The sequence below is a fragment of the Rhamphochromis sp. 'chilingali' genome (assembly GCF_963969265.1).
Source record: "Rhamphochromis sp. 'chilingali' genome assembly, chromosome: 16".
Classification (NCBI taxonomy): Eukaryota; Metazoa; Chordata; class Actinopteri; order Cichliformes; family Cichlidae; genus Rhamphochromis; species Rhamphochromis sp. 'chilingali'.
Window position 1 is genome coordinate 23,872,291 of NC_137943.1, and position 27,126 is coordinate 23,899,416.

At 42.3% G+C, this 27,126-nt stretch overlaps 2 protein-coding genes across 3 annotated transcripts in view; both read right to left on the reverse strand.

Moving 5' to 3' along the window:
* The window catches only part of skila (SKI-like proto-oncogene a), a 37,208-nt gene extending 26,790 nt beyond the window's left edge, over positions 1-10,418 (reverse strand). Inside the window, exons 1-2 of one of the 2 annotated variants that reach the window (XM_080861868.1) lie at positions 10,261-10,418; positions 6,697-7,970 (exon numbers count right to left, since the gene is read on the reverse strand). In XM_080861868.1, coding sequence (XP_080717994.1) covers positions 6,697-7,827 — 1,131 coding nt within the window. In that variant the 5' untranslated portion in view covers positions 7,828-7,970; positions 10,261-10,418. Of the gene's footprint in view, positions 1-6,696; positions 7,978-10,260 lie in introns of both variants that reach the window. The other variant, XM_080861867.1, reaches the window with a different exon arrangement.
* Positions 10,419-21,895: 11,477 nt separating this feature from the next.
* prkci (protein kinase C, iota) overlaps positions 21,896-27,126 on the reverse strand; it is a 45,247-nt gene continuing 40,016 nt past the window's right edge. Inside the window, exons 17-18 of the mRNA XM_080861956.1 lie at positions 23,770-23,885; positions 21,896-23,657 (exon numbers count right to left, since the gene is read on the reverse strand). Of these exons, the coding sequence (XP_080718082.1) occupies positions 23,570-23,657; positions 23,770-23,885 (204 nt within the window). The 3' untranslated portion in view covers positions 21,896-23,569. The remainder of the gene's footprint in view (positions 23,658-23,769; positions 23,886-27,126) is intronic.

Sequence of the window (27,126 nt, forward strand, 5' to 3'; positions counted from 1 at the left end):
AATCTCAGCCAAACCGATTTACTCAGGAACAAATAAAATACAAAAAAAGCCAAACAATAACATTTTTAAGTTATCTAAGTGACTTATATATCATGTTTAACCTGAGTAGCGAAAGACGGCGGTGGGTTTGAAAACGATTTGCCGGGAGTCCGGTGTTCTCACGGCTCTAGTGACCTAGCCCCCGGCTCGCTAACGAGCTAGTGGGTAACAGACGTCTCCGAAAACGTCGGAGCGCTTTTGAAAATATGCGGTGTCCTGATAAACTGAGCAGATATTTGAGGTTTAAACAGCTACATTCTCGCCTGAAAATATGTTAAATGTTTATTTTGTGACCCATAAAGAATAACAAGAGTAATAGTAAAACTAAGTAGCTGCCGCCATTGTTGGAAACTGAGCTGGGCTGCGCTATGAATTCTGGGACAGAGCTACTTCTTCTTCGGGGTTTAACGGCAGCTGACATCCTTGTACATGCAGTGCTGCCATCTTCTGTTTCAGTCCGTTATTACACTCTTAAATCCTGCTACTTATTCCTGCGTCTTTTGTGATCTTACAAAGCTTCAAACGACGCGTCGACTATTAAATCAGTCGTCGACGATTTTGATAGTCGATGTAATCGTGACTAGTCGACTAATCGTGGCAGCCCTACAGGGTATACAGACTGAAAGACTTCTAGAGCAAGCGGTTCACTGTGCTTCAATTTGAGACTCCAAGCTTAAGGTCACAACAAGGCATCGCAACTAGGTTCAGTTTGATAGAGGCAAATGGAGAGAAAATCAAACAGGCAGGAACACACTTGTGTGGAAAAAACAAGTCGTTACCCATCAGGGAAATAAATGGGGATTTATTAGTCAGTATTTCCCCCTGCTTTTCACAGAACTGCAGTACGCATGACTGATATGCGTTTTGGCCAGGATTGCGGTTGGCAGCCCATTGGGATTCAACGACACGCCTTTGATATCCGTTGTTTATCTGCTTGTCTCGGAGATTGGGGCTGTAGGAGAAACTATAACACTGCCCATATGCCGGGCGTCTACGTGTACTGTCTGATGTGTACATGGTGCTCCTATGGAAAGCGGCGTCTCCGGGGTTCTCCATTTATATCTTCATTAATCACCGTTCCCACCGGGAGGCCGCACAGAGGAGTCTTTCAAATGCAAACGCGTTCTCTCTACTTGCACACAACACACACACAGCCCCTTTACAGTATACCCACCAGCGTAGCAGCTCACAACACGCACAACCTGTCCGGCTGTCTTTCAGGAAGACCTGACAGTGGACAGTTAATCTTCTCGTCAACTGATCGATTAATTAATACCAAAACTCCTCATTATTCTGTTTTCTTCTAAAGCCAACTAAGCAAACGAGTCAGGCGTGTTTTGATCCAGAAACCTCTCTCTGCTTGCATCTTGTTTGAACTCGTAGCCCCACTATTCTCACTTTGTTCTCAATCTCGTTTTCCTCAGAAGCAGCAAACTGATCTGGCGCCCTGAGGGGGAGCGAGCAAGAGCGCAGTGAACATGCAAATAGGCCATCCGTCGAGGCTTCTTTTAAAAGCCCGCAGGACGTTTAGCGGGGAGGGGCTTGGCAAATGTGTTTAGTCTGTGTGAGTGCTGGCAGACGTGGCAGAGGCTCCGCTGTATCTGGACAGACCTGTCTGTGCTGCCCACTGCTGCGGCAGGCTCATGTCAGGCCCGGAGCAGCACAGTTTCCTCTTATTTTTACTTTATTATCCAAAATAAAGAGCAGCAGCTGTTCCAGCCCAGTGATGGTACATTTCTAAATGTGGGGCTGTGGTGAACGGCACAGGCTGATGAACTGTGGCAGAGGCCTGTGGTCATGTGAAACCTAAAGCTTTAAAGGATGATTCTTATCTATTTCAGACAAAGACTAGGAAGTAATGGTTTGGGCACTCCTCCAGCGAGCTGCAACTCTGTTATAGAGCTATGATACTGGCACTGACCTGACGATGACATACCAGAGGCCCCTCAGCTAAGCCCCTCCTACCTTGAGAGGCCCCTTTTAGGCCTTTTACAACAGGCTGCAAACATGGGCCAAGGCATGGCTCGTTATACACAGACTGTCTCCCACACCAAACTACATACAGGCCTAATAGACTGTAGGTTAGTGTGGGCCAGCGTCCAAAAAGCGGCCGTGTATTCAGTATAAGGGGACAATTGTTCTAAGGAAAATGCACAAACAGACAGAAATATGTGTATGTGTGTCCTTCTTGTTAGCTGGGGAAATACAAGCTAGCAGGCATGTGATTGGCCAATAAAGAGGGCTGTTACAAGCAACATTTGAGGTTGAGGTTAATTTCACGTTGGAAGAAAGGAAATTTGAGGTCAGAGGCCAAACCCCCCACCCCAAATAAATAAATAACTAAAAAGTGGAGCAGTTTTGAGTAAACCATATTCAGGGCAACGTGTCCTGGCTCTAACCTCACATCCTTTCATAGCCTTTACTTCTCTTATTTGCTCAAGTTTCTTGCCCTCAGGCGGTCAAAGATACCGTGTTGCCCGATGCTGCTTCAAATGAATGCATGCGACAGCAGAAGCAGTAGAGAAGTGAACTTGGGACACTGATTCGCATGTCTGAACACAGACAGGAACTTATGTAACACTGGCTGTGCCCTCTGTAAAAAAAAAAAAAAAAAAAAAAGTCTGCTCCTTTCACTCTTCTTGTTTCCTTCTTCCTCCTCCTCCTCTTGATGCACCCTCCCCTGCCACCCACCCCCACTCTATTCAGTGTTCGTGTCACCCGGCAACTCGCCATATCCATCAAGGAGACCCGATCAATAGGCGCTGGCCTTTCTTCCCCATCCACCTCGCAGAAGCGCACAAGTGGTCTTATTGCTTATGTAATGATTGACTTATCGGGTCATTTGGCTGCCTACTTTGCTACTGTTCGCCAATTGGGGCCAGGGAGGGGGCATTGACTGTTTACGGATACATGTGAGAACGTCTGATTTGGGAGAAAGGGGGTAATGGTGAGCAATGGGTGGCAGCGTGAAGACCAGACTGCGGGTCTGAGGGCAGGAATCCAAGAGAAGGCAGGCAGTTTGAATGTCGAGGGGAGGTAGATGAAGAAGGCAGGCGCAGCGAACGATTAGCATGCTCGCCAAAATCCAATTAGACACCGCCCAAGAGAAAGACTGACAAGCAGACAGACAAACAGCCCAGGAGACAGCCAGAGAGTGCAGCTGCACCGGTCTGCGGTAATGAAGTCACTGGTTTCCAAATAGCAAATAGAGGAAGCCAGAAAGATGCAGCTGTCTGCCGTCTGTGCCGCAGCCACTGTGTCAACCCGGCCAGGGAGACAGACAGAGGAAGGCTGTTCTCTCCGTCTGACACTTCTGACTCGGGGCCAGCACAACGCTACAAACAAGGCTGGGGCAAAAAAAAAAGGAAAAGCAGCAAACTGCTACACCCACCATGTTGGGGCTGCTCATTAGCGTTAGGAGACAAGCCCAAAATATCAAATCAGATTGCTTCTGCTCTTTCCTCTCTCGCTTATAGTGTAAAAAAAATTTTTAGTAGCATGAGCTTATTTACACAATACATTTGAAAATGGCTTTAAAAATATGAGGAACCATTTTCAGTCTAAAGAATGAGCGTCTGTAACAAACCCTGAGGTCAAAATGAAATCATTGTCTGTCGAATACTAAAGTGACTCCGGTGATAAGGTTTCAGCTTGTTGCTGTGTGCGTTGGTTGTGTCTAGTAAACTGTTTACACAGCAGGGATCAGTAGACAGGCTAGCACTGCCTCCAGGCACAAAGCGCCTTTATGGAGCGCAGGTCCTGGAGTTTTTAACTGCACCTTTTTAAGCCAAACAGTCCGAGCAGGATTTGGGACTGGGGGGGACTGGGGGGGGATTCCAGAAAGCTCCCCTCTTGTTTTCTATGAGGTCCCAGAAATCTCTGTTAAAACTGCTTGTAAATGTGCACATTGACACTGTGTGTAAATAAGGGACATTGGGTAACAGTATACATTTGGGGTTAGACCAACACGCACGAAGGCGAGCCATCTTTCTAAAAAGAAGACTCAACTATGAGCTTGCCTGCCTGGCCGTCCACCAACTGGGATGTGGAAACTATGAGTCACGCAGCCAGTGCGGTGGAGGCGGCTGGACACAGAGAGTCTGGAGGATGTTCAGGGTGAGAGACACGTCCGTCTGTTTCGCTTCCTGTTCAGTTAACGCACACTTTCATTACAGGAATACACAAACAGAGAGTGGCTGAATGTGAAGGGAGAGCCCCTGTGTCCTGACTTCAGTACGAGGTCATCGTGTTCCTCCGGTCACTAACCTTTCACACACTCGTAAATCTGTTCAGGAGGGAGTGGTGTGAAGCTTATACTGGCATCCTCTATCAAGTCACCTGCTTCCTGGACACTCTCATGCAAACATCTTTCCAGGAATTTTAGCCATTTGTGACTTTGTCTGTCTCTGTCAACACCAGCATAACTGTTACATAAAATTTCACCACTGCTGTTAACCCTGCAAAAACCATTTCCACTGAAACCAAAACCCCACAAACACCATGTTCTGGTGTTTGTGGGGTTTTAACTAGAAGAAGAAAATGAGAGAGAAAAAAAAAAAACAAAAAAAAAACTTTGACTGAGAAAAAAATTAATAAAAAAAAAATCACCACCTCACAGAGGAGACAGCACCTGAAACTGTGGTGAGACACATGCTCCAGAGGGCCTGGCAATGTGTGAGTGTGTGAGACAGAGAAACAAAGATGTGTCATACTGGCCTACACACACACACACACACAGGGGCAATGTGTCTCACACATAAACACACACACCACTGATACTGCGGGACTCATCAGCCCCCTCGACATTAGGTACATGGTGCAGTAGTTTGTGCGCTAGTTTCCCTCTGAGCTACAAAAATGTCTCTGGCTTTCAGAAAGAACGTCTGTGGCTTCCAACATGCATACCGGCTGGGAAGAAGCGAGACAGGAATGTGGTCAGGACGCTGGGCGAGACGGTAGATGCTATTTCCGATGCATTCGCAAAAGGCAAATAATTCCTCTGTCTCGCACACATAAGTTGTGTGTCTTGAGCCGTACAAACCTCACACTCTGCACAAACTCTGCTCAGTCTTGCATGCAACCAGCTGCCAAGTAGTGACATATAAATCCTGACAATGACAGCTAACTTCACCAAAAACATGCATATAGATTTGCGTGTGAGCTAACCAGCCATTCACCCAGAATACAGTGCAAACCGGGGTAGTCCGCTGTGGTCACAGAGAGGTCATGAGACGACATAAACCAGTTAATAGCAGTGAAACGAGCTGGAGTTTCTCCCCCTCCTCCTCTTCTAAACACTGACCTTTCAATAGGATCGCTGTCCTTGTGGCTTCTATATTGCACTGGCATGATTTTTTTTTTCTACACAGCAACTTAAAAAAAACAAAAAAAATACATAGGAGCAGTAAAAAAAAAAAAAAAAAAAAAAAAAAAAAAAAACACAATCAAATCAAATATAAACCCATTCCAAAGTGCTGGGAGTGACTAAATAAAGCTAAGTGGTCTGCTGAAAGTTAAAATAAGATAAATTTCTTTTAATAAATGTTGCCAGTCAAAACTATAACGGAAACTAAGCTTCAATTAACTGCACAGCCCTGCTTAACATCGGTTGATGTTCCACTACTGAAAGTGTGGCTTTCAGTACGTGTAGACTGTTCCAACATTCATTTTTTTAAACCAGCCAAAAAGCTCCTAAGCTGTGAACGGCACGAGATTTCCTTTCCATCAGCCATTATCTCAGACTGTGCTGAAAGAATGGAGATGAAGTAAACCTGGGTAAACTGGCCAGTTATTAGTCAGTAAAAAAGGGACCAGCTTATTTCCTTTTTAACTCTGTTTAGCTACAGTTAGTTTCCAGTGTGGGCTTCCCTGTTTCAGTTTAGTTTTTAATAGTTGAAAATGTTAGGTTTCAGTTTAGATTTTATTCATTTTACTAGTTAGGTTTATAAAAATGGAGGGCTTTTGCCATGGGCATCTCTCTCAGAAGTACAGATTAGATATTACAATATGAATAAAGCACTTTTTGAAGGCAGCTGACTCGGTCCCATAGACATGTACCCTCATACAGGTAGGTTCCGATACCAAATTTGACTAAACAATAATTCAAACTAAACATTTCCTCTACAGTTAGTTGTAAGTGCAATATTGTGTCACTTAGTTTTCTTTCTTTTCCCTTTAAAAGTCTTTGTTGGCTATAATAACCTTGGTGCTGACAGATAACTCCAGTACCAGAGTTTCAGGGTTGCTTCCTGAGCCTCGCATATTGGCCTTTTGTTCAGTGACATTCCCACCGACCTCCAGGTGACCCGGAGGACAAATGATGCACTTCCCCTTCAGCTGTGGCCAGCTGGCCTAACTTCGTCTGATCAGACCTGCCCAGGCAGATGTCACCACCTGTCCCAGGCCTCAGACACACACACTAGGTCAACACTGGTTTAAGAAAACACCAGCCATTTTATTCAAATGAGCCCAACACACAAAACACAAGTCTGGAAGAGGGCAGGACAGAGGACGTGTCAGCTAGACAAACAAATATGGAGACTTTAATTCAAGAGAAAAGCTTTCACCGGTCAAACAGCAGAATGGTGATGAATGAGGATTTATAGCAAGCATAGACACACTCAGCTTACACGGGTATCACTAAACAGGTGCACTTACTTTGTCTAGCGACCTCTTGAGCTGATAGTGGAACTTCTCTTTGACTTCGTCCAGCAGCTGCTTGAGTCTGGGCTCCTCCGGGGTCCCCTGGTACTTTCTGGCAAGCTGCAGGTAGCAGGGCCACTTGGCTGAGTCAAAGCCCCAGTGGCAGGTCCTCTTATCAGGTGACTTGTGCGAATGCATGACAAACTTCTGCGGTGAAAAGAGCAACTGGCACTCCACACACTGGATGCAGGGCACCTCGGGCTGGGTGTAGAACTGGGGCACAAAGAGACCCTGGCACTTCCCCAGACACTGGTGCTCCACCTGGAAGCTGGCTTCACTCTCCTTCAGGAGGCCCTGGGCTGACAGCTTACCGCTGGGGTCAGCAGGCAGGGCTGCACCAGGACGCAGCAGAGCGTTGCAGAGCCGCTGTGCATCCGTCAGTGTAATGAGGCCACAGGAAGGCGCGTTGAACGGCAGAATGCCCAGCACCTTTAGGATGTGCAGCTGCTCGGCGTCACAGCGAGAGCAGTAGACGTACAGCTCGTCGCACACGGTGTTGATCTGCTGCAGTGAGAAGTCGCGGAGCACGGAGTTGAGCACCTGGGGCAGGCAGAGCCGCTTCTCGCCCCCAACAACGAAGCAGGAGATGGACTCTCCCTCCAGCAGAGAGTGGGTGAGTTCAGTAGAGCTGTCGCAAGGAACCAGCAAAGGGCCCCCTCCCAAAACAGGAGGGGAGGGCAGGGGGGGCATGCCGGCCTGGGAATGCTCATGGCCCGTACGCGCAGAGAAGGCAGCCGGGCCCCCGAGGGAGCTCTGACTGCTGAGGGTGAACTGGGCCAGTGTGTGTTTAAGCCCAGGGCTCAGGTCCAGGGCTTTAGTAGAGCCCATAATGTGCAGTTCAGCCCGGCCTTCCATGTCCATGTCACAGTCAGGGCGTGGGTCCTCAGTCTGCTCCCTCTTCACCTTGGGAGTTTTGGGGAGGGAGGGCAGGGAGTCCAAGCTGCGACGCTTCAGGTTGATCTCCGCCATCACGCGCTTCTTGATGGGCGCGTCTTCCAGCCGCTCTCTGTACAGCCGTTTCATGTTGCCCTTGAATGAGGTCAAGTCTTTGAAAGGGGTTTTCAGGCTGGTCTGGGTGCTGGCCATATCTAAGCACAGGGTTATTGTCGTTTCTGCGAGCTGACCAAGTTCTCGTATTCCTCTGGATCTCTTTTCCTCCTTAACTCTTCTCAAATCTTCTGGCGATGAGACACATGCATGATCGTTACTGAAGATTTCTATCGTCTGATCTGTTCCCTGAGCATGAAAACACAAGGAAAAAATAGAAATAAAAAATTAATCACAGTCTTTTCTACCTTTCCTGTAGACAGATGAACAAACTGAAAAAATATCTGGAGCATTAAAGGTTTAATGGTGTCCCTGCGGGGTTGTTGAACAAGTCATCGGCTGTCAGCTTGGCCCGCTATACCAAATGGCCATTACCATACTTCACACAAACACGGGGGTTTTCTTCTTGGCTCTTGTAATTGAACCCCAGAGGAAGAAATTTGCATCCACCAAAGGTTCAAACGAGAAAACTTCTCAGCGCTGAGTGAGAATTTTAACAAGCCAAACCAGTTGACCACACAAGACAAACAGAAATCCTTCTCCACCACCACAACCACCAACACCCTACCTTTACCCCCCTCTCCCCCGTCATTACATTGTTAATGAGCGGCTGATCCACAATGCTCAAAAACATTTCACTTTGCAAATGAAAGTGCCCTTCCCAGCCACATTGTACGCTCCCGTAGGTGTGCTTACCCCACGCTGACCCCATCAACTCCGTGAAAAACAACTGATAAAAGCGTTAACAGCAGTCATCCCCTTCCCTCAATCCTCTCACAGCTTGACATTCAGCACTGTGGAAACCGATGTCCCCCCAATCTCTCTCTCCCTCCGTCTGCCTTTTTTGTTTTTAACTCTCGGATTTTACTAATAAGGTAAACACCGAGCGGCTTTACCGAATTTAAAACGCCTTGTAGTTGGTAATGGCTGCATTATGGTGCTGCAATATGACAGCAAGAGACAGCAGATTCCATGCACTTCGGCTCTGATGATACGCTTTCTGGTGTGGTAACGAAATGCTCTTTCTCTATATATACACGCATAGAGAGAGACACACACACACGCACGCACGCACACACACGCCAAACGGAATTTTTGGCTTGTCAAAAAGGTAAACAGGCAGACTCGGTTAATTAACCACAAGACATGGTTTTGCATGCTTCTGCAAATTTTAGCATCCCGACGTTTTCTCTTTTTTTCCACCGACTGACGAGAAGAAGAAAAAAAGCTGTCGCGGTGCAAAACCTCTGAAACGGGTGGATGTTTGTGGGCGTAATAATGGCAAATACCACCGTGGGCCGATTGGCAAAAACAGCCATAAACACGGCAAAATTCAAATCAGTGGCTGACATAAAGGAGCGTTTGCCCCGATTTTTCTCGTGTTTTTTTAAACAAATCTATCTCGGTTTGCTTCCCCCAAGACACAAACCGTCTTTTCTCGCGCAGCCTCTCGCCCGAGCTGGACTTATTCACGTCACCCGCACTACTTCTTAGTACCCTTTTTTTTTGGTGCAAGGACACCGCGTATAACGCCAACTATCCCCCTCCTCCTCCAACTCCAGTCTGCAGCCTCTACCTCGCCTCCTCTGCTGGCTCGGCACTGGTATGCAGACAGTGCTGATAATGACATTCACTGTCTGCGATACAGTCTGCTGTGGTGTGGTGAAGGCACCGCGGTTGGGCATTTATGCGCACACGCCGATTTTGGTGAGGGCACGGTGAGGTTTAAACCCGTGGCAATCTCCCCTCTCCAATCCCCCCCAAACACAGGTAGAACACTTGTCACTAAGGGTCAAAACACTTGCAATAGGTGTTTAATATTAAATATATGAGTGCTAGATTATTTAAAATAAGAATATGTTCTGAGTGTAAAAAATGTGCGCATTTGACTGGAAACCCGCTGAGAAGCAGCTCTCGGGTCCTTTAACACTAAATCATCATAGCGCTAGCTAGCCCGACCACCCCAGTCAGCCTTGCTCCGATACAGCCGCTCGTATAGCAGTCTGAACAGCTCAGAGGGCTGTGAAACAGGCTAACCCAGCTCCCGTGAGTACAGACGGGCTCACTTTTGCCCAGTTCCCTCCCCCAGCAGCAATAACAACCAGAGTAAAGCAGGCAGAACCGACTTCAGCGCTCATATACATTGTAAGCATTGACCGCGACCGTTGGGGGGATAAACAGCCACCATATTAAGGCAGGCTAACCCCGCGCAGAGACTAATAAAGCAGGCTTACCGAGAGCACGGAAAGCGTTAACATCACGACTGGCTAACCCCAGATAGACACCGATACGGCAGGCTAAAGCAGATTAGCTTCGCTCCCCTTCACTCCGCTACTCACTGTCGGCCAAACGCAGGAATTCAACCATAATCGTTAATCACCGGCTCGGATTCGCTACTAACAAACCAACCTCCCGTCCCTCCTTAACGGGCCCATTTAACCGGCTCCGTCCTTTGAAACGGCGAGCACTTGCCTGGACGCTGTGTATCGGCCGTCCTCACTCTCCCGGGGTCCTCTCAGTACTGGAAAAGCCTGGCGGAGCGTCAACAAGATGCAGCTAGAGGCTCCACTACAGCGCCGTAACGTCACGCTGCACACGGCCGAGAGGCGGAGACGTCACCCGGCTGACGGAAACTATGCGGGGGTGTCTCTCGCCTGTCTCTCCTCCTGTCTGTCGGCTCGCGTGTCTGTCTGTCTCACACAGTCTGTGAGGTTTGTTTGACTGTGTGAGACAGACAGACACGCGAGCCGACAGACAGGAGGAGAGACAGGCGAGAGACACCCCCGCATAGTTTCTGAAGGAAACAAATTGTTTCCTTCAGGAGCAGGTAACGCTGCAGAGGCGGCCCCAGCTTTTTAAAAGGGGGGCGTAAGAGCCGGCGGGGGGAGGGGGCAAATCTAACAAACAACTTGAAAAACACCCCCCATACAGATGTGTTAAATACATCCTTTTGTTAAAGAATATTAACAGGTCTGTTCAGTGTATTAAAAAAAGGAAAAAAGAAAGAAAAACTTGTACAACTGTTTTACAAAGTGACTAAACAAGTATTTAGACTGTGAGGTCATATCAGAAATGGCACTAATCTTAACTCCATGTTATCGCCATGTGTAATTATTTATTTTTTTAATTGTTTTTCCAAGTCTTCCTGACATGGGGCAGTTTTCCAATTTCACTGTACTATTGTACTATGTATGACTGTGCAATGACAATAAAGAGTTATCTTATCTTACGTAAAGCAAGTGCACTTGTTTTCAGAATCATATACGTTATTATATTGAATCATCTATATTAATTAATTAATGCTCATTTCACTTTATTGCTGCAGCTTGAGATCATCTTAATAACTAATGTATTATTATGTATTATTATAAATATTAATATTAATAACAATAATAGAGCTCAATGGAGCAGCTCTGTGGCCTGATACAGATGTAATACATATAAGGCAAGGCTGTACAAGAGTTTAAGCATCCTTTTGTACTGAATAACTTGAATAACTGTGGTGAGCATTTATACCCTCTGAGGTATCTTTTGTATAATTTAAAATAATCCAAAGCCATCAATGAAGTAGCTACCATTGACTATAAATACAACCTCAGTCTTTTAAATGCCTAAAATATAATACCATTATTTTGAAAAGGAAGAAAATGTTACACACTAAATAAGAGAAATTATTTTAATACATATTTCTTTATTGTATTTTACTATAAGCCTTATTATAACTATTTGAAAGGGTATGGGAAACTTTTTTTAAAAGGAAACTGGAGTTTATATATCTTGATGCATTCTCAATCATCCAGGTAAGTAAATCTCCAAAGGCTGATTTTGTTCATCTGGACGTGAAAACGCTACTTCCAGATGAACAGAGTCAACCTTTGGAGATGGAGTTTATATATTTTTTAAAGTGTCAGCTTTATTTGTTATATAATGTAAGCCATGCTAGTTTGTTATTTCTTCAGAAATTGCACAGGGTTTTCTTTTATTTATTTATTTTTTTCTTGAGTTATATGGATTGCCATGCTTGGATTTAAAGGAAGATTTTTTTTTCTGCAGTTCCCTGGTTTGACTTACATATATTGCACCAAGTAGACTGAAAGCATAGCCTGTATATAAATGATGGACATAGTCACTCTGCTGCCTTTCACTATTTGGGGAAATTTCATTATGAGTTTATGAGTTCAGCATTTTCATCACCACCTTGTTCCTTTGAAATTAGATGTGGTGAGAGAGGGATAGATGCAACTGTGAAACCACCCCCTTGTTTGCTAATTAGCATATCCTCAACAATCATACTTACAATTCAAAATAAGGATGACCAGTCTACAACAGTTCAGAGCAAAAAGACCTGAGGACAATTTTCACATAGACTTCTATATAATTGGAACTTGGGATCATTACTTGCTAGCTATAACGCTACAATCATGTTTCATACTATGTATGAGCTGATCTGTGCTGGACTACTATGTAAAACCAAAAACTTGGTGACAGTTGGAAGAAAAAACCCTCTTTTAACAGAACAGAAAGAAATACTCAATTCTGGCTTTCAAATGTCAATGCCTCTTGAGTATCTAAGAAGAATATTAAAACGTAAACAGCAGGATAGCTCTAAACACATCTCAACACACCAAGTGGCAAAATGCTGCCTCCTGGATGTGAAAGTCTTAATTAAATTTTATGGAAGGTAATTATAAAATGTAACTTTAAGTAAAAGCCATAATTGGATGCCGGATTGGAGTCTTTGCTAGGCCTGTTCTGGCCCTCGAGCCTTATGTTTGACCCCTCTGAGCTAGACAATTGAAACTTGGACACAGTTGGGTGTTCCACTAGGACGATAATCTAAAACACACATAAAAACCAGTTTTTAAATGGATGAAAGAGACTCAAATTTAACATCAACCATATCGAAGATTTGTTGACTACGTGTAAGAGCAACTGTAAGATTACAGGAAGCCAACAAATTTAAATTAATTCTAGCAATTCTGCCAAGAAGAGTGGTCAAATATCCAGCCGGAATTATCCCAGAAGCTTGTTGATGGCAACCGAAAGCATCTGATCGAGGTCACACGTACTACGGGACATTTAAACAGGCATTACCACAACTTTAAGTCAAGAGTAGCAAAGCCAAAACTTTTCAGGATGACTTTCCTGTAGAAAATCAGTTCAAAAATTCTGTGCGGACATCTTTAAATGTCTTGCTTTTTCCATCCAGCCACCCAACAGGATACTCAAACATATTCAGTTTACAAGGATATAAAACGGATACAAGCAGAAGTCATCAGTTTCCAAAATTACATTTACAACAGTTCATGTGTCTGATTATTTATGGCTTAGATCATTTTGTGGTTATTGACGTGGCCTCAGTTGATATTTCCTGGCACGAAATGGCACTCCAGTTGCTTCATCTATCTCACTGGCTTCCCATCAAGTTTGCAGTAGAAAACACACACACACACAGCTAGAGAGAGGGGGTGGGATAATAGAGGGCAAACTCACTGGGTAAAAAGGGTGGTTTCCTCTCCCAAAGCTCCCCTCCCCCCCTTTTTAATACGGCCCTTTCTTTTAAAAAAGGTCAAGAGGTCATTCAGGAGCACCATTGTCCTTCTAGGCACTGTGAGAGTTAATGAAATCTGACTACGAGGATGTTTAGACGTTACATTTTCTAATTTAAAGACGGCCATGTTGTATTAACTTTAAATACTCTCGAATCTGAATCCACACTATCATTTATAAAAGTCCTGTTTTCTGCAGGAATCTGTGAAGGTTATCTTCCTCTGTCGACACATGCTGGCGTTTTCTCAGCTGGAGTGCACCGTGGTTGGCTGACCCACAATCTGATGTCACACGTCTGTGAGAACAGAGAGGCTCGATAAAGCTTTGATAAACAACACGGTCGGACGTTTCGCCGCAGCCTCTCTCTGCCTCTCTCACTGGTTCGCTCTCTGACAGCAAGGTCAGCAATTGCATTATGAGAGCAGATGTGCATACACCCCATCCAGCCCCAGAGAACAACAAGAGGGACATTGATTTTCCTGTAATAACATCACTCTGTGTACTGCAGGGAGTAAATTAATCTCATATGTGCAATAATGTGACCAGCACTGATTGTTCATTAGGGGTATGCAGCAAAAAGAAAAAACAAATCCGAAGGATGAAGAGGACAGTGGTGGGGGGAGCTTGAGTTCACAGACAGAGAGTAGCAGTCTTCTGCATTGATAAGCCTCTCCATTAGCCGAGAGCCTGTCTAACCGTTATTGGACTTTGTACTAAGTGGACCCTGGGGCCAGACACCTCGCAGTTGTTTTCATACATCTCATCTGGGATCAATGGCAGATATTGAAATACGTACTAAGCCGTTCAGCAGATGTTTGTGGAGCTCGCTGAAGTGGTGGTCTGAGGTCTTCGCGCCTTCACCGCAGAGTGTGAAGTGTCAGAAGGACACTTGCGAGGTTTTCTTCTCCGTGATGTGTCAGCATGTATCAGGTTTCTCCTCGGTATCAGATCGTCATTTGTCTCCTATAATTAAGCACGAAGCAGCGGGGAACTATGTAAAATTTTATGCAATTAGGTGCTTTAAATAACGTTGATATCAAATCCGACTGATTGGACGCTAATATGCTCCCTCTAAACCCTTCTAAATCACATGGCCCACTTTTTGGAAACTTAAATCCTATTTGGTACACAACTTGGAGAAATCTGAGAGACACCAGAATACTCTGAAACCCGATTCGAGTTTGGGAAGCAGAACAAAATCTGGAAACCAGAAACCATCGCAAATGATCCAAACCAGGGCACCTCTAACTCATGTAGCAGCTGCTAAAGTTAAAATAATCAAAGTACAGCATGAGATTCTTCCTGTCCTGATATCTCAGACCAGTCCGCCAATGGAATCTGAATAAACCAAGTATTGATCTGATAGCAGCGTTTGCTTTTCCCCAGCTCTATAATCAGTTCACTGAGTCATTTACGTAGGGAGCAGTGACTGAATAAATGTACTCTTCTGTGTTGAGTCTTGAGTCAACCCTCATTGCTGTATAAATGGAAATTGGATGTCAATATTTGGTATGACCACCTTTATAGTTCATCACACCCTGAACTCTCTTAGACAAGCTTTCTTGTCGTTTGTCAGGCTGCTTAAAGGACATTCAAAGCTCTTCTTTGGATGTTGGCTGACTTTTTGTTCTCTCCTCTGTCAGGATGATCTCACACCGCTTAAATAACGCTGACATCCGAGCTCTGGGGAGGCCAATCCATGACTGATAAAATGGAAAATTTGAAAATTCAATTATTTTAGCATTAAAAACATGATTTCAGGTAAAGAGCTTGCACATGCTTTATGTTTCTCAACAGAAACATAAATAATGAGTTTATTATTTACTAATGGGTCTAATAAACCTGTTAAGCATTGTATGCTTTTACTGCATTGGCAGTGTGTTTGAGATCAGTGTTACTCTGTCCAGATGGTCTTACACAGTGCAATTCCATCTGTTTTGAAAAGATCCCCAACGCCACAGGCTGAAATTCAGCCCCAAACCATGACACAGCCTTCACCGTGTCCTGACATATTGATGATGATTTGAACAAAAAAGTTCAAAATTGGATTCATCCCTCTGCAAGACCTGTTGGCACTGATTTTCAGTCCAGTTATGGTGCAGTTTGGTATACCTGAGCCTTTTGTCCCTTCCCTAAGAACAGCTTCTTGACAGCCACCAGCACTGAGATCAATTCTGACAAGGCGTCAGTAGAGACAAACAGTAGATCAGCTGAAGGGTCAGATGCATCTCTCAAGTCTTTTTTTCCCTTTTGCTTATAGACACCACTTTCAGATACTGTTCATCTACTGTAGATATTTATATAATTATTAACTAAAGATAACTAAAACAAATGATATGTATGTTACTGGCAGCCTGTTACAAAGTGCCATGTGTACTGTACTGCACTACAACAGTCAAGAGTTTTGTGTTTGGCCTGACCTATGAATCATTCAGTGTCCAAAGAAAAATTTTGAGAGACCTTCAGAAGCCTGGAGAGCTATTGCTCAAGACCATTTTAAAAATTACAAGTTTGACTTCTTAGAAACAAAATACAAGGAAATGAGGGGTGACTCAAGAGTTTTACACAGAGCTGTACATAATAATAATAATTCCACCTCGTATTGTGTCATATACACACCGTTACAGAGGTGTACGATCACGAGAAAGAGCTTCAAATAATGAGATCATTGTATGTGAAATCCTCGTGTGCGCTCTGTTTTTGACTCTGTTTGACTTCAAAGAAAGAGGATATCCTTAATGTGATCGTTGAAGGCACAGCCCTAGCTGTGTGCACAGAAACCCCACCCACCTGTTGGTAAAAGCTTCTGTTCGTGAGCGGCAGCAAACCACAAGACAGTTCTGCTTAAGCAAAGAGGAGCTCAAACAGCTTGTTTCAGACAGTGATTGACCTGAGGTGCTGCAACAAAGCCAAGCATAAGACAAAGAAGCTTATTTTTGATACTTAAAATCATACAAAGCTACTCTAGAAGACTTGCATAAATGTAGAGCTGGAAATGAGCATAGATGGTTCACTTTAACCTGGCCTGGTCTCCAATACCTGAAAATCTTTATGGAGTCGAGTGCATCCTTTAATTAGACTGCATGTGAATATTATTGAAAAATGCACAATAATGTCACATGTGAACATCAAAATAATGTTATTCCTTCCTTTGTGCAAATTCACTGTAAGAGATGGTCTTCAAAATTCACAGTTCTTTTGATGCAGAGGTGCAACACATAAGAAAGGCTGCATCAGCAGTAGGGACCTGTCTTTAATAAGCAGGTCTGTACTGCCAGACTTGAATGACTGAAATAACATTCAGGTTCTTCATCACTGTCATCATAAATGTCAGCGTTTCTGCTGGAAGTTAACTACATTAACAGTCCTGGTCAGGATTATTAACTCTCGTACATAATCCCGTGTTTGAAGCCGTTTCACAGATTATTAAAAAAGACAGCGCTGCTCACTTTCATCAGATAATGTACTTTGAGTCAAGTTAAAATTAGTATTCGGTGTTGCTGTCTTCTGAGTAATAGCCTTAAACCAACAGCCCCTTATGACGCACAGCCAGTATGTGATTTATGTACTAAGAATGAAATAAAAAATGACAACACACTCTAAAATGAGAAACTGCTGTGGGGGGAAAGAGCAGACAGAAATGTGGCAGACGCATACATCATCATACCGGGGGATTTCCAAATGCTACACCTTGTCTCACGCAGCTTAATAAGATCCACATCTGTAACTGTGACTGCTCTGATATTTAAGGGGAACTTAATTAACATAATTGATGCTACATGCAATACTGTACAAATGTCTTGAGTCACCCCTCATTTCTTCATATTTTGTTTCCAAGGAGTCACTTTTTCCTAATTTCTTAAAAGCAGTCTGGAGTTTTTCAGGCTTTCTGGAGGCTTTCAGAAGTTTGTCTTTGGACATTGGCTGCTTTTTCACTCATTTGCATTCCAGTCCTTGTACCTGACCATTTTCTTATTTTAAGCTACGTAACACTGACCTAAGAATAATTCTAGGATAAAAATTCACCGAACTCAAGGGATTATACACAATAACAGACAACTTCGCTAAGAACCAATTTCAAATTATATCTTTAATCACTGTGTTACTAGCAACCTGTCACAAAAACCCATTTTTGTTGTATTTCTTTAGTTGAATCAATTAAAAATTATAATGATAACATAATATATAGCATATAATAGTATTTTTGGAGCAACAAGCCGATTCCCAAAGCATTATTAGCTGAAAAACATATCTTGGCATGATTTACAGTTTATACTTCATACTACATTTGAGGAAACTGTTATTAAATTTGAGGAGGCTACTGACTGAATGCAGTGAGGACCTCAATGCAGACGCTTGGAGGAAATTGAAGACTGATATAAAGTAAGCCATTTATTCAACTGAACACACACACAGTACAAAATGAGAAAAACAGAACATTATACATTTACTTAAACCAAAAACAGAGTAACACTGGGTCAGGTCACTCTGATAAATAAAAGGAGAGATAGTGACCATAAATATACAGAAGGGCAATCAGTGGAAGTGGAGACAGCTGAGGACGACGAGAAGTAAATGGAAACACTGAACAAACCAGAAATTAAATAGATTATTTAAATAAACAAAACTTCAAAGTCCAAAAAATTAAATAAAAAAAAACCTTGGAGGACAAAAGAAGAAGTGGTAGGCAAAAATATCTATGGCAGATGTCAAGAAGCCGTTCTTAAGGAAGGGAAAGAGGGAGAAAAGGCTGAGGTATGCTGAATTATGCTGAAAATTAGTGGAAACAGGTTTGATGAATGTAGATATTAAACTTTCAACACATTTTGGATCAATTTATCGTTGATATGTACGAAGGAGATCACAAGAAGTGCAGCAGTGAGTGTCTACAGCCATCTGTAAAACACAGTGGAGGCACTGTCATAGTTTGAGCCGGCAATGTTGGAGATCTTGTCAAAACTGATGAAATCATAAATGCAGAAAAGTACCATCAAATTTTGATCGAGCATTCAAAACCATCTGGGAAGTGTCTGATTGGAAACGTCTTCATTTTTCAGCCAATGCAATAAAACCATACCACACAGTGGAAACACACAGTGGACACTGTCAGTCATCGATTGGCCTCCCAGAGTCCGGTCCTCAACATTATGGAAGTTTGCACATTTCAATAAATCACTGCACCTGTTTCCTATTCTCCCAGCAAAATATGCAGAAATGAGGGGTGGCTCCAGACGTTTGCACTGTACTCTATGGTTATATTATATGTTGCTGTGTTTCTGGTTTCTTCTTGCTGCTGGGTAGAGCAGATTTAATGAGGAGGACATATGTAAGCATGTAGACACATGCAGACACCCAGTTCCCCTGACATGGATTAAGAGTATTGCTGAATTTGAAGACAAATTAAAAGTACTTTTAGTCTTTAATCTTTAAAGTGGAGTGTGGTGTAATATCCAACGACTAAATCAAACCAACTAAAACTGAAATCTCTGATAAGATTTTTTTTCACTTTTCAGTCATCGGTTTGCTGTCTTTACTGCAGCTGAGCACATTTGTCAGCCCCACTCATTTACACACAATATGAAGGTGTTCGTCCCATGTTTTTGTTACACTATGGCTCAAGAAGCTTTAATGGCATTGTTTACAGTCACTTAAGTGACAAATAAGAAACAAGCCTACATGTTTGACTGCAGATGTTAGTCACTCAGAGTAAGTCATTAGCGTTACAGTGAAGAGCGCCACTAAAAGCAGTGAGATGCACCTCACCGTGTGTTTTACTAAGTATAATTTTTGTGTTGCTTAATTAATCCCCCCAGGGACGGAATAAAACACCCAACAAGATAAGTGCAATTAGAACAGGATGTTTTTTTTTCAGCCCGTTCCCTGTTTTACATCATTAATTATGCAAGGTTAGCCTTCCCCGTGTCTTCCACTGGGCGATGTGAAGCCACAGCGCCTGGGGAGGCCTACCCCTGTTCTCCACCAGAGAGGGCACAGGAACAATGTCAAATATGCCATCACGGGAATAGAGAATTATGCAAAAGACATTTATCCTTGGTGCTGCCCTGCTTGCAGCACCATGTCTTCTGCAGTCGCACAAAGGGAGCAATTTCTACAAAATTTCCTGGTTCATCCTCTACGATGGTTGAGAGGAGTAGGATGGTTCCCTGCCCACTGCTGTGCGAGCTATTGCAGCACACTAATCAATATATTTTATTATTTTTGACACACCATTATTTCCATGACCTAACTTTCACCTCTTAACGCACAGCGCTGTCTGTGTTCGTGACCTTTTAGCCCACTAGGGATGACAAGACCCTTCTAAAAGTCAAAGAGGAGTCATGTGACCATCAGAGCCACAGGGAGCTGGAGTAAAAGAGCACAACCTTGCACCTCGAGTATATTTCCCTTCTCTCCAGACACTCGTGTGGGTGAGAGCTCATGTTTGGGAGTGGGCAGCAGTGAAAAGTCCCATTGTGATGTTTCATGAGCCCAAGAGTGCACCAAAGAAAGAAAAATCCTCTTTAGTGCAAGAGCCACCCTGAAAAACTGCTCCAGTGTGGGTGTCACTGGTGCAGCATACTTTATTTATTCAATTACAACTTTTATTGCCAAAGTTTCACAACTACTCGATGGATTTAAACACACACACACACAAATCCCAAAAGGAAGAATCTACCTGTCTTTGCTTCTAGTATAACAAAGCATAACATAGTATTTCATATTCTCTCCCACATGTGAAATTGGTTATTGCATTAACATATTTGTCATTAATAAAAATAAATTAATTATTTGCAGGCAGATTTGGTTGGGACCATCACAAAAACACCAGCCGGGGTTTGATGAAGAGGTCCAGCTGTGCTGAATCCAGCGATATGAAATCTACGACTGCATAAGGTTGAGAAAGGGTTTCAGATTAAAAAGTCTACGACGTGCCTGCGAAAAATAAACAGGTGAAAAATGGTATTATTCTACTTCAAAGTATACAAGTTGTTCATCCACTTAAAACCACTTTAAAATCTGGAATTTGGTCACTGTATAGAATTTTTTGAAAGTTTTCTCTTTTCACATCTAGTTTTAGTTTAATTTTAGATCACAATAATAATCTTGGTTCCCTGATTACTCAGTGACAAAATACGAGTTGATTTCAGGGTTTAAGCTTGCATTTGGTAAATTGTCACTTAAATTCTCAATGTGAGCTTCAAACAAATGAGAGCACAAGTGAGGGACGCCATCGTTAGGCTTAAAGACCAAAATAAATCAAATAAACCCATCAGAGAGAGAGAGCGAGCAAAAAAGAGCTCAAAGAGAAAGAGCTCAAAATCCTCACTTTAAATTAAATGTGTAAATTTTGTTATACATGTACAATATCAAATGTAATCGAATCAGGTCAAATAAAAGTTAGTTGATTGGTGTACATTGTTTATACGAATCACATTTTTCTTTGTCATTAATTATCTGACTGAATAAATTTGATGTTTGGTGTACGTTTGTAAAAAGAATGGACGCACTGGACAATTCAGCAACATTGAAAGGCCTGAAAAACCACAGAGGACGACTGAAGTGGATGATGACAGAATTATTTCCATGGTTAAGAGAAATAACGTTACATCTAACCAAGTCTAGACTCTCGATGAAGTAGGCGTATCATTATCAGTGTATAATCACCAGACATCTTCATTAATGGAAGAATGACAGGGTGCAGACCACCGGTTATACTCAAGAACAGGAGATTAATTTATAGCAGGATGATGGGAATTGTTGTATGCAATACTGAAACTATCAGTTAATGTGTGTGTGGGTGTGTAACCGCTGAAGTACACTCACTCACACTGACTGAAAGTGAAATGAACTAAATTATATGAAACAGAAAGTACATGCTTTACAGAGTAAAATGATGCACCTCCAAGAACCAAAAGGTTTATTTCCATCATTAACCAGGGTCTCTGATGTCTGAGTGATGTAATCAGAGGGACCAGTGAGAGACAGACTCAAAGGAAAAAAATGTAGAGAGAAAAGGAGCAGAGGCAAAGATACCCAGCGTTTCATCCCTGGCACAAAAAACCAACTCCCAACCGTGTTAAATTTTTTATCAAAACATCTGAATCCTCAGCTGCACGGTGAGCAGCGGTGACGTTGCTGTGACGTCACCGGAGATCTACTTGCCAAAGCTCCTCAAAGGGAAATGAAAACTCGTACTGAATATTAATTATTCCTCTGAACCACATGATAACTATTCTGAAGATAACCCAGGGGACAAAAAGTGTTACATATATATGTTTTTAGTGGCTGAATCAAACAAATCAGTAGAAACGTTGCTGTATTTTTAACCACAATCAATATCTGATGCACAAAAATGAAATTCTGAACCCTGTACTGCATTCACTCCCACTTCCTCTAGTTCTGTTTTTTTAATTCTTGCTTTTCATTGAACGTACTAAAGGCTTTTCCTCCTAAATAGTATCTTTATAATTCATTAAGAGCTCTAATTTATTTCCGCTTCTTTTGTACTTACTAGTGCCTTTTAAACCAAAGACAGAGCCACACCAACAAACACATATTACCACAAGGAGAGAAATAAAATGTTTATTTTAGTGTCTGTTTTTTCTTTTTTTCTCTGAACGCTAATAATAAAGTTCACCAGTGTCCTGTGGATGGCAAACATCCTCAAAACACAACAAGTACAACAAAAAGTGTTTCCATTGGGATCACCCAGTAACATTTTGGAATCAATGTAGTGATTAAAAAAAAAAAAAAAAAGAACAAAAAAAACCAATCAAAACTAACCATATCCACAAAAGAAAGAAACAACAAAGCAACAGTAACAAGTGTAACAGATCAGAGTGCTCCGCCAGAGGACCTGGAGGTTTGTGCACCCCCGCTTACAGTTTGCGGGTACAGAGCGAGTCTTTATTATGCTTTATGTTTTTAACAGTTTTATAAAATATCTAATTCAGAAAATAAACTGTGGGCCGAACATGGTAAAAACTGAGTCCAGTGGATATGGGTTACAGCTTTAAAACCTTTTCACGGTGCGGTCCGCTGCTCTTTTGAGCTCTTCTTTCTTTTAATATTTGATTTGCAGCACAAAAAAAAAAAAAAAAAAGACAAACATGGAATGAATACCAAAGAAAGAAAGACTGATAACAGATCATAAATTTTTAGAAAGTGTTAAAATAAGAGGGGGATCTAAATATATATATTTCTATGACAGCACATCTTCCTTACGTATTCTGTACCCTCTAATACGTACCAGCAAGACATTTCATGTGTTTAGTTTTTGGTTCTGTATGAATGTGAGCGTCACCAACAGCCCCCGCGCAGAAAGATACAAACCTGTGCTCCAGCTTTCAGGTATCGTGTGCCATTTTTCCAGAACGAGCGTCTTCATTTCACAGTTTGAGAGCATTTCCTTGTTATTAGTGTTACGTTGCCGCTTCGGTTCCTTCACTGTGGAAGAAGGGACCTGAAGTAGCCCCTTACCGTCCAGACGTTGAGCATTCATGTTTTTTTTTGTTTTGTTTTTTACTCAGGGCTGGAACATTTAACACTTTGACAAATGGTAAACAAAACATGAGAAAAATATATTGTTTTTATTTATTTTTTCATTTCTACTCTTTTCCTTTCTTTTTTTTTTTTTAAAGGCTAGTGTTATTATTTTTTCTACAGAGAAGGGCGGGGGACGTCGTGACAAAGCTAATTCCAAAAACTTTAAGATGTCAGTGCTGTCCGACTGGCTTGAAGCTAAAAAGTCGCTGTCTAACGTTTATCCTCATTAGTATTTTCATGTATGTACAAATAAAATATGGATTGAAAACACCCCACCAGCTGGAAGAAGAGGAAGCTCAGTTCATCTGTCGGGAGGGGGCCGTGCCTCTTCCCCCCCACCCCCCCACACATACAGCGACACTGGAAGAACTTAGCAGCCACTTTGGCCACCGACAAAGAGGCCCCGACGAGATATTTCTGATATCAGTGCAGATTTACATGATATAAAAATAATTAAGAAAGAAGGTAGGCTTAAGGACAAGTGGCTATAAATGGCAGAGTGTGAGATTCGATTTGGCAAATAAGCGTTCTACTTGTGCATGTGTGCGGCCCTCGAACAGAAGGTGGATGTCATCGGGTTGTCTCGTAAACATGCAGCTTGAAGACACTGAGACGCCACGTAAACACGTGCATGAGTGTGTGTGTGTGTGTGTGTGGTGTGCGTGTGCACAGACGCCACGCCCCCTCACACACACTCTTCCGCCGACATGAGCAGAGGGTTGATGTACTCGAAGCCTTCAAACTCAGACTGGTCGATCTTCTTCACGACGTCCCTGAAAAAGGAAAAAAAAAAAAATGGAGGAGAAAAGATCAAAAGGTTGGTTAAAATCGACAGAAAACTGAGGCTGCAACAGGAAATGAGCACAAAATGAAGCGCTGACTCACTCGTCATCAGGCGTGAGCTGGATTGGCTCGTTGGTGAACTGGGCGTCAAAGTTGTCCAGTCCGTATTCCCCTGAGATGTTGGGCTTGAACGGAGGGACCACCTGTTTATGTTCCAGCTGGAAGTAAAGCAAAGGACGAAGGTAGGACCCAGTTTTTAAATAATTCTTTAAATAACCAATTAGTTGCTTAATAGAAAATTAATCTGCAAGTATTTTTGTGATTGATTAACCAAAAAAAAAAAAAAAAAAAAAAAAAAAAAAGAGCTTTTCAGAGTGGCCAGAAAAATCTAGTTTCAAAGCATCTGTTTGGTCTCTGAGAAACTGACTATATTTTTCATACACTAAGAGATGAATCTATTGAGAAATAATCTGTGAATAATGGAAACAATCCTTGTTTGCAGTCTTATTAAGAAGCTTCAAATAGTGACTGTATCAAGGTTGTATATGAGTTTGTCCAACAGGATTTCTGAGAGGATAAGCTCTCCCGCAGCTGTAATCAGGCCTGAGTGACGTCCTCTCCACTCAAAAGCATTTGATAAGATAAGATAAGATAAGATAAGACTTTATTGATCCCACAACGGGGAAATGTTTGCATCACCTCAGCTCAGGTACAGATATATGAAAAAATTTGAACACAGAGTAAAAACTTTTATTAGGGACTTCCACTCATTTCCTCTGCCTGTGGTTTCATTTATCACAGTGTACGTGCAGCTCTCTGTCCCGAGTGTTACTGCACTTGTTTGGAGGGCAATAACTGCTCCCTCTGCAGGCCAGAGAGCACACTGCGGGGCAAACATCAGCGTTGGGGGAAACGGGGTGGGAGGGTTGTAAGCTGATCCTCCAGACACTCTGACCGAGTGCTGGGTCTCAGCTCCAGACCAAACAGGGAAAAGAGGTCATGGTGATCCTGGCGAGCTGCCCTGTCTGTCTGTCTGTCTGTCTGTCTGTCTGTCTGTGCAGATAAAGCTGATGTTACGTGCTCTGTCTTCTTTAAAAGATTTAAAGCAGATTTAATCTGGATTAGTTTAACACTTAAATGACCATACTATAATTTATACAGTAATGCTTTTAATGGCTTTTAAGAGTTGTCTTTATCTATGAAACACTCTAAAATGTTCTGATGTACTTAAATGTCGTTTTCTCTGGAGAGAGTTTACAAATTTAGTCAAATATAAATTTCCTGTATTTTCTTTTCAATAACAGACTGTTTTAATTATTAAGGTGTGTTTGAGTGAACTGTGTATTACAGTTTGCTGGGAGCCTAACACCAAACTCGAAACTAACTTTGATCAACAAATTACAATCAAGTCTTCACAGTCAGGGTGCTTTATTAATCCTTTGTTGCTTCCAGGCTTCTGTTTAGCATACACATCACTCCTGACCACCTCCTGGTATATCAATAAAGACGAGGGTTGGATGCCCATTGAACGGTTTCTGGGTTTTTCCATAGGCAGCTGCATAGGCAGAGACCCCTCTCCTTGACCTCTATAATAAATCAATAAATGTGAGGTCTAACACAGTATTGACAGAATATGATAGAAGCTGATCACTCTACAAAAGAGCTTCAAGGCTCACTCCTAACAGGCTTTCAAGGGGTAAAGATATCTTGTGTGTCTGTAATATATGCATGTTGTGCAGAGTAATATTTTGATGACACAGTTTTCCATTATCCATGCCACATCAATGGGCCAATTTCATATGAGAAATTTAAGATATTGGAGGTAGGTTAGTATTTTTACAATTTAAAAATGTCACGACGCATATAAACATGTGGCGGGGGTCCAAAATGACTCTAGATGAGGTCACTTGAGAGTTAATTAAGTTTATAAATGGGTAGAAAATGTAAACTTTTTTTAGTAAAGTACGACGAATACGTGACAGCAAATTCAGATATGACAGATTTGTTCTCATCGCTAAAAATACCACAACAGTATAATTTCATTCTAATTAAGTAAAAAAACCCAAAAACAAATAGTATTAAACACAATTAGCCCTAAACTGCAAAATTCACTTTCATCCTTTACCTTAAACAACTTAACATAAAATCAAATTATTTATTATTAAATTAATTAATTTTATTTAATTAATTAATTTTATTTTTCCTTAAACAACAGAGACAGGTAAGTAAAACAGATAAATTAAATAAAGAAGGTTCAATAAAAGTGTTCAGAAACAAAGTTTATCACACTAAGTCGTGTTTGCCTCATCTTTGTCATTACTTTATGTGATTTCATTTTTTATCAGTTGGCATATCAAACTCCGCCCCCCCCCTCCCCCTCCAATTGTTGTCATTTTCATTAACTGATGGCACGACCATAGCTGGACTGGCCATCGGCCCACCAGGCATTGTTGGTGATTTTTCGTTTTTATGTGCCGATTTTTTTTATTTTATTTTTTTTGTAACGGTATAAACAATGAGAGGTGGTGGATTGGCCAGATGCTGGTCAATGTGTAAAAATAGCTCAGTTGTTTGGTGGTGGCAATGGCGGCGCTTCCACAGAGGCCAGCAGGTGGATGAGAGAAAGGGGAGGCAGGAGGAGGAGAGACCAGAGGCGGCCGCCGGTCCGAGTGTCAGGTGAACTGAACTTCAGGTAAGAAGTTATGACCTGCAATCTATCTGGGTCAGATACATAACAAATTTAGGTTGAGTTTATTTTCGTTGTGCTGACTTTTAGTCAGTTACAATAACTCGTACTGCGAACTAACAAGCATGACGGAGTTTCTATACAGCTGGGTGGGTGCTATGATGTTACTGATAGTGAACTTTATTTTATTCATAAGGTTAATTAGTAGAGTTGTCAACCATCCCATTAAAAAACGGAATCGTCTGGTATTCAGAGAAAATATTACGCGTTTCTTATTGAGGTGAAAAGGAACAGTTTGTCCCGGACTTCAGCTACAATGAAAAAGACACAAAGCTGGAATTATTCTGTGTTTACGCTGCACAGCTGCCTCTTCTTCTCTCATATTTTCTCCTGTTTCTACTTCAATCATGAAACTGATCAATGATCAGCTGATCGTCTCTCTTGTTTGTTTATCGCCCACTTTGCGCCAGAAAGAGGAAACCGCGCTAAACAACAGCAGCACGTTTAAGCTTGATCAGCTGATGTTAGAATTTATTTAATATTAATTTCTACTATCAGCTGATGTTTGCTGGAGCCACAGCTGTAAAGCTGCTGGTCATGATGTCGGTTTGGATATGTGGTGAGAGGGAAACATGAAGATGAAACCAGGAGATGTCCTTACTGAATCATCAGAGCTGAACAGGTGATGGAGAAACAGGTTTACCTTTTAGGTGACATGAATGAGTTGAAGGAAAGCTATGAACTGTTTCTGAGAGACAAATAACCCCAGGATC